The 6,344-nt window shown below is 57.8% G+C and overlaps 3 protein-coding genes across 3 annotated transcripts; 2 read left to right on the top strand and 1 right to left on the bottom strand.

The window, feature by feature from the left end:
- Window positions 1–404: 404 nt before the first annotated feature.
- On the top strand, window positions 405–1,524 carry SPRG_06308 (hypothetical protein; the record flags this gene model as incomplete). The annotated part of the gene is made up of 2 exons (XM_012345690.1): window positions 405–463; window positions 693–1,524. The coding sequence occupies 2 exons, from the start codon at window positions 405–407 to the stop codon at window positions 1,522–1,524; spliced, it is 891 nt and encodes a 296-aa protein (XP_012201080.1).
- A 2,009-nt stretch (window positions 1,525–3,533) lies between these two features.
- SPRG_06307 (hypothetical protein) lies at window positions 3,534–5,548 on the top strand (the record flags this gene model as incomplete). Its single annotated transcript, XM_012345689.1, has 10 exons — window positions 3,534–3,555; window positions 3,604–3,839; window positions 3,888–3,896; window positions 3,947–4,067; window positions 4,189–4,343; window positions 4,399–4,572; window positions 4,617–4,856; window positions 4,915–5,034; window positions 5,075–5,368; window positions 5,416–5,548. The coding sequence occupies 10 exons, from the start codon at window positions 3,534–3,536 to the stop codon at window positions 5,533–5,535; spliced, it is 1,491 nt and encodes a 496-aa protein (XP_012201079.1). The 3' UTR covers window positions 5,536–5,548.
- SPRG_06306 (hypothetical protein) lies at window positions 5,482–6,042 on the bottom strand. Its single transcript, XM_012345688.1, has 2 exons — window positions 5,918–6,042; window positions 5,482–5,865 (listed from the first exon to the last, which is right to left on the bottom strand). Exons 1-2 carry the CDS (start codon window positions 5,996–5,998, stop codon window positions 5,569–5,571), a joined length of 378 nt encoding a protein of 125 aa, XP_012201078.1. The 5' UTR covers window positions 5,999–6,042; the 3' UTR covers window positions 5,482–5,568.
- Window positions 6,043–6,344: the final 302 nt, after the last annotated feature.

Raw genomic sequence — 6,344 nt, 5'->3', positions numbered from 1 at the left:
TCCACTGGTAAACCGACGTCGCTTGGGTCGTCTTGGCAACATGGACCGCAGCCATTCGTCGCCGTCGCCCTTGACAGAGCCCACAGCCAGGTGGTTCTGCACGTTGAATGTTGTTGTTCGCTGGGCCTCGTCCTGCACGAGCGCAATGGACACGGACGGCCTACTTGCACTTTGGTGCGTCTAAAGCAGGCGTTTTGTTTTGGTTGAAGCTGCAACCAGAGCCAGACGTAGCTCGATAGGGCGTGCATGTCATCAAGAAAGACCGTAATGTAAGGGTACGTGGCGCGGATCTGACGCATCGTGACGGGATGGTACGCCGACCGCGGATCGAGAGCGCTTCCGCTGGCACCGAGACACTGGCCAAGCGCGTTTCAAATGAGAGAACGTCGAACGCGAGGGCGGTGATGTTGGTCGCTGCGAGCGCGGGCACGACGGCAAAGCTCGCCATGTACTACTCGACGAGGTGCTCTATATACGTCTCGGGCGTCGCATAGGATGCCAAGGAAGGCAGCGTCAAGACCGCTTGCACGAGTTCCAAGACGTAGGTCGTGACACGCCCGAACGCGCTGTTGTCGCTTGTCGTGTCGGTCGTTCGGAGCTAGCCGCATGCGTAGGTGTAGAAGTCGTCGCACGGGTCCACGCGCGTGTCCATAATGGCATGCATGCGCTCGGCTCGACGTCTCGACGCGCAGCATCGGCCTCGAGAAGGTCGCCAAGATCCGCAACTTCATTGGTGGCCCCGAGAACGCCACGGCCCTTCCGTTCAACGTCAGCGCGACGGCCTTCTACGACAATGTCGCCAAGCTCAAGAGCTACGAGATGACCAAGAACATCGATTTGATCGGCAAGCCTGTCGACGAGACCGCGTGGGGCATGAACGCGTTCACGGTGAACGCGTACAACGACCCGACCGCCAACAAGATTGTGTTTCCGGCCGCGATTCTGCAGCCGCCTTTCTACGACGCCAAGCGCTTTCCGTCGGTGGTCAACTATGCGCGCATCGGCATGGTCATGGGCCACGAGCTCACGCACGGCTTTGACGACGAAGGCCGCAACTTTGACCCGAGCGGCCAGCTCTTTGACTGGTGGTCGCCGTCCGTGAAGGCCACGTTCCAGAAGAACGCCAAGTGCCTCGCCGACCAGTACTCGACGTTCCCGGTGCTCGGCCTCGACGGCAAGACGCTCCTCGGGCACCTCAACGGCGAGCTCACGCTGGGCGAAAACATTGCTGACAACGGCGGCCTCAAGCTCGCGTACCTGGCGTACCTCCGCGCCAAGGCGTCCGAGCCGTCGATCGCCGAGATTGGCTACGACGACAAGAAGCTCTACTTTACGGCCTTTGCGCAAGGCTGGTGCGAGAAGCGGTCGGACGCCGCCGCGACGCTGCTGCTCAACACGGACCCGCACTCGCCCGGCAAGTGGCGCGTCCATGGCCCGCTCTACAACTCGGCCGCGTTCGCCGACGCGTTCCAGTGCAAAGCCGGGTCGCCCATGAACCCCGTCAACAAGTGCATCGTCTGGTAAACTTGGTTTTTTCAAATTGAAATCCATCCAAATCATTCGTTTTGGTCGTTTCGAGTGGCCTTCAAAGAACCATGGTAGTAAAAAGTGCATATAAAATGAAGGAATTCCCTGCGCCATGGCGCTCGTCCTGATGATCACGGCAAGGCCCGCCGTCACGGCCTACTCAGGTCCCTGACATCTCCGTGTGGCTCGGGGATTCGGATGGCATGTGTCTTGCCGCCGTCAGTAGAGCGTGTCGACGTTGGCTGCGAGCTGTCGGCCACGAAGGACGAAGAATAGGATAAGGCGATGAAAACGAGTGCAGCGCACGACGGCCGGCGTAAGCAGCCGCATGCAGGCTCGACGTCGAGACACGATTCGAGCGTTGACGGGATGTACGTACCGTACTAGTAGAGTGTGGCGGCAGCGACCGGAGCGTGGACGCGCCGTCGGATCGGATGTGGCCATATCCATAACCGTTCTGGACGCGCAAGCGCATGACGTCACGGCGGTCATGATGCTAGACATCGAGCCATCGCTCGCAGCGTCGTCGCAGGCCTTGGGAGCTTGGAGGAGCGCATCACGGAGGCGATCTCGTGGCGAGAGAGACCGTCGAAAAATTGGCCAGGGCTCCGCCCAAAGGCTGACTCGGTGGCTCGTCACGCGTAAATAGGCTGCGCCATACCTACAGCGACGTCGCGTGAGCGCCTCGGCCTGAGGCCTGCGCACGACTTGCCACGTACCACGTGCCTGGGCTGGCTACGATGATCGGTGCGGCAAGAACACTGACGATTGGCTCGAAAGCGGAATCCTTGCCGCTCTGATTGGCCACAAATCTAAAGTCTTGTCGCTCTGATTGGCTGAAACGCTTTGGCATGGCGTCGACGAAAATGAGGGAGCTGACGAGGAACGCTGCATCGCGACCAAGCGACACCTCATGATGGTGTGTACGTAGAGATTGCTGATGGAGTCTCCTCGAGCACAATGCAGCAGCGTCAGTGGCGCCCGAGAAGCCTCGGCGTCGTCTTTCTGGCGTCGCCGGTCATCATTATTGGCGTTTACCATTTACAACCATAAATAACCATATTTTGGTCAGCACATGCCCACCGCGCCGGCGGATCGACCAGAATGAAGTTTGAAAATGAAATCGCCCATACTTGCCAGAGTGTTAGACCACACTTTGGGGAGTCCAACATGCTATGTGACGTCGTCGTGCGAGCTCTGTAGCGAGAGCAAATGACAGCGGCAAACAATATTTTGATATAGTGTGATTTTTCGCTATACTGAAATACTGTACGGGATGCAAGGCCTCATCACGCAGCGGTATCGCGCGCACTTTTGTCTCCCTCGGCCACATGCAACACGCTATTTAACATGAACAAAAAGAGATGACGTCCTCGGTTTCCGCGATTTCGACGCATTTTCAACCGAAATCGCATGTCGTATTTCGTGAAAACCGACGCTCGGCACTTCGAGTTTGGTGTGAGTGCCCAAGCAACGACGGCGACCAACAAGCTGGTCGCAGACCGGGTCGAGACCCATCGCCAGCTGTGGCAGCCAGTTTTAGGGCCTTGGAGCTTTGGAACCCCGCGATGTTACGTGAAGTATTTGGGCAATTCTGCCACCACCTCGAAAAATGGAAAACGGATTTGCGCGTGATTGCGCTGCGTGCAGCGCCGGAAACGACATTTACGTCATTCAACAAGTGTGTCGAGAGGTATACCTGGCTGCTACTTGGCGCTGGCGCGTCTGTGGGCTGCTACTCGTCGTTGTGGTAAATGGTGCTCACACTATTTAAGACGTCATAAACGTGATTGGCTTGAAAGAATCAAGAATTTATAGTGTTAGCGAATAGAAGCATCCATTCCAGATCGAGTTCCAAACGAGCCGGATCCACAAGCACAAGAAGTGGTGTGGACGCGCGCGAACATCGGGAAGGTCCGGCGCGACGATTGGCCTTATTCGAATTGAAATCAATCCAAATCATTCGTTTTGGTCGTTTCGAGTTTCGAGTGGCCTTTTTAAACGCTATGCTCAAGCAGTGGGACGAAGGTACGCAGGAGGATGCTGCCATATACCTACTACACGAGACTGGCGTAGCGACGCGGGCGCAGCGCAAGAGCTACTTGCAGGCGTTCGTGGCGCAGTACGGAGGCGCGACGTCGGGGCCTCTCGACTTGGAGCACGCGCTTGGCACGACCACGACGCTCTACTTGTCCCGTATCCTGTCGTGGCTGCGTCTTGGCTGCACCGACGGCTTTGGCCTCACCCAGCACCTCCAAGCACTACAGATCTTTCTGCATGCCAACCACAGCCTGCTCCAAGACTTTATCGATGTATCGACTGCTTGATACGGTGCTGGAAATGACGACACGACATGCTAGATGGACGGCGTGCGCATCCTTTTGATGTGCTCACGTTTGCGAGTGACGTGGCGCTCGAGGCCGACTGCGTCCAAGTCATCGCGCTCCTCCAGCACATCGGCCGCGCGGGTCGCACGTACAAGGAGTACATTAGCTCGTGCGACGCCGAGCGCAGTGTGATCCAGAGCTGCATCGCGCGAGGTGCGTCGCCATACCTAGCCCTATTGTCTGCGACACCAGCGAGGTAGACGCTCTTACGACGATAATATCGACTCATGGACTCCCTCTATAGCGTAACCTCTACGTATGCTATGTGTGCTAGGGCACGCAACGTGCGAGACGCCGGTCTGGCTCGCGTGCCGGAGCTTCTTGATCGAGCAGAGCACGGGCAACCCGGCGTCGATGGCGACCACGTACGCCGCGCTCGAGTTTCTCATCGACCAGCCCACCGACAGCGTCAAGTGCCTTGGGTCCCAAGTACTCACTTCGACGCAACCAACGCCCTTTTTGAAAGGTGTGTCGTTGTTGCTAGATTTTGCGCGAATTGATTTCAAAGAAATCGCCGTATTTTGACGCGCGTTTTTGCAAGCTCCAGCTCGACCACTCGATCGCTGTCTCGATGGCACTCCTGCACCACATCAACTACCGCGTCCAGTACGAAGCGCTCGAGCTCATCCACATCATCCTTGAGAATCCGTCGCTGCATGTACGAAGCATGGCACACACATCATGCATCGCGACGTACTGTAGGTCCCACTCTGCACGGCCATGCTCGACTGGTTTCGCCGCTGCGCCGTCGTCAAGTCCGCTTTGCATTCGCAAAGACGAGATGGATCAGTCATCGTGTCTCGTAGAGAGCACAACGTACCCAAAGATGCAGAAGAGCTGGTCGAAGTCGAGTGCTTCGTGCACCTCAAGTCGCCGGTCCTACGCCTCTGCCGCTGCTTTGACAGCATCATTTTCGAGTGCCCCTGCATCGCCGACATTGCCGTGCGAGCCACATGCAGCCTACGGGCGATCAGAGCGCTATAAAGTACGATGTGACTAGATTCAACTGGGCGCGATGGATATCTTGGTGTACGTCATCTTGGCCGCCAACGAAGGGTCGCTTAAGTGGCACGCGGCCTGGTTCACGCTCCTCCTCATGACGGCCCGCGCCGTTGACAAGGTTTGAAGACGCAATATGCATGGGAGTGGACACGTAGTAGGACCCGTACGCGACGCTGGCAGCGATTTGCGCGCGGGAGTGCGACGAGGTGCATGCAGCGCTCGTCGAGAAGGCTGCCGACATCATGTCGCCGGCCGACGAGCACGAATTTAGCGAGTGCATGGAGGCGCTCATGGGCGACGGACTGCACCAGAAGAAGATTTGGCGCTACCTCCACCGCTTGGGCTGGCCGATCCTGCGCCACGATGGCAACGACGAGGCCGGCGCCCACGACGCGGAGCTCAAGGCTATCGAGGTGCAGGTTGAGGAGGCGATTGGCAACGTCGCCAACGACGTACGTCCCTTCTCCTCTTCCACTGGGTTCGACGCTCGCGATGATAGCCCATGTTTGACGACGACGTCCTCGACGCGACGCCGACGCTGCTCCACGACGACCACTTTTACGTGCAAAAGCTGCACGAGCACTTTCAGCACTACCGCCTCCCCAAGCGCTTGATCTAACTAATCATGCTCTTCTTCATCATCTTCGTCATCTTATTCGGTGCTCATGTGCTCGTCCGTGTATCGCCGCAGGTCGCGCAGCGTCGCCAAGATCATCTTGACCTTCTTGCGCGCCAGGTCCGCGTCCTTCTCGACGCCGTACGTGCTGCGGCCGTAGCTGCGGTAGTCCTGCACAAGGTGCGCGTGCTTAGCGAGCTCGGCGTGGATGCTGCGCACGAGCTGGAGGAACTCGGTCGACGTGCGCTGGAACTCGGCGTCGCGGCCCTCGGTCGTGATCGCGGCCATGTGCTCCATGGCGCTGCCAGCCGTCTGCACCGCCAGCACGAGTTGCTACACCACAAGCATGCATGAGATGAACGAGCAGCAACATGCAGCGGTATACATTCTCGACGTGATCCAAAGCTTCGAGGATCGCCGCATGGCGCTGCGGCTGGTCCTCAAAGTGCACGCGGCCTTCCTCCATGCTGCGGCGGCGTGTGGTGTCTCGAAACTCACACAATTTTCGGATCGATACTTGAATAGTATTCATCAAGCGGAATATAGTGTTGGTTTAGGTATCGTAATATAGTGTGGTGACGCGCGGTCGATCGCAGGTCCGCCATGCTGAGTCCGCCAAGAAGAATGCTTGCCGGAAGTCGGCTCTGCAGCAGCTGCGTGCCATGTGTAGGCGAAGGTTCGTGGCGGTCTGTTCTGGAGAAGGCGAACGGGATAAAGAATGAAAATGGCGCACGGTGCTGACGAGATGCCAGCGTGACGCGCAATACATAAGAGGGGTGCTTAAAGCAATGCAACTAGGAACCTAAGCGACG

This window comes from Saprolegnia parasitica, assembly GCF_000151545.1.
Source record: "Saprolegnia parasitica CBS 223.65 unplaced genomic scaffold supercont2.24, whole genome shotgun sequence".
In the NCBI taxonomy this organism is placed as follows: domain Eukaryota; phylum Oomycota; class Saprolegniomycetes; order Saprolegniales; family Saprolegniaceae; genus Saprolegnia; species Saprolegnia parasitica.
The sequence above is the reverse complement of the archived record's forward strand: the minus strand, read 5'-3'. Positions and strand labels throughout refer to the sequence as shown.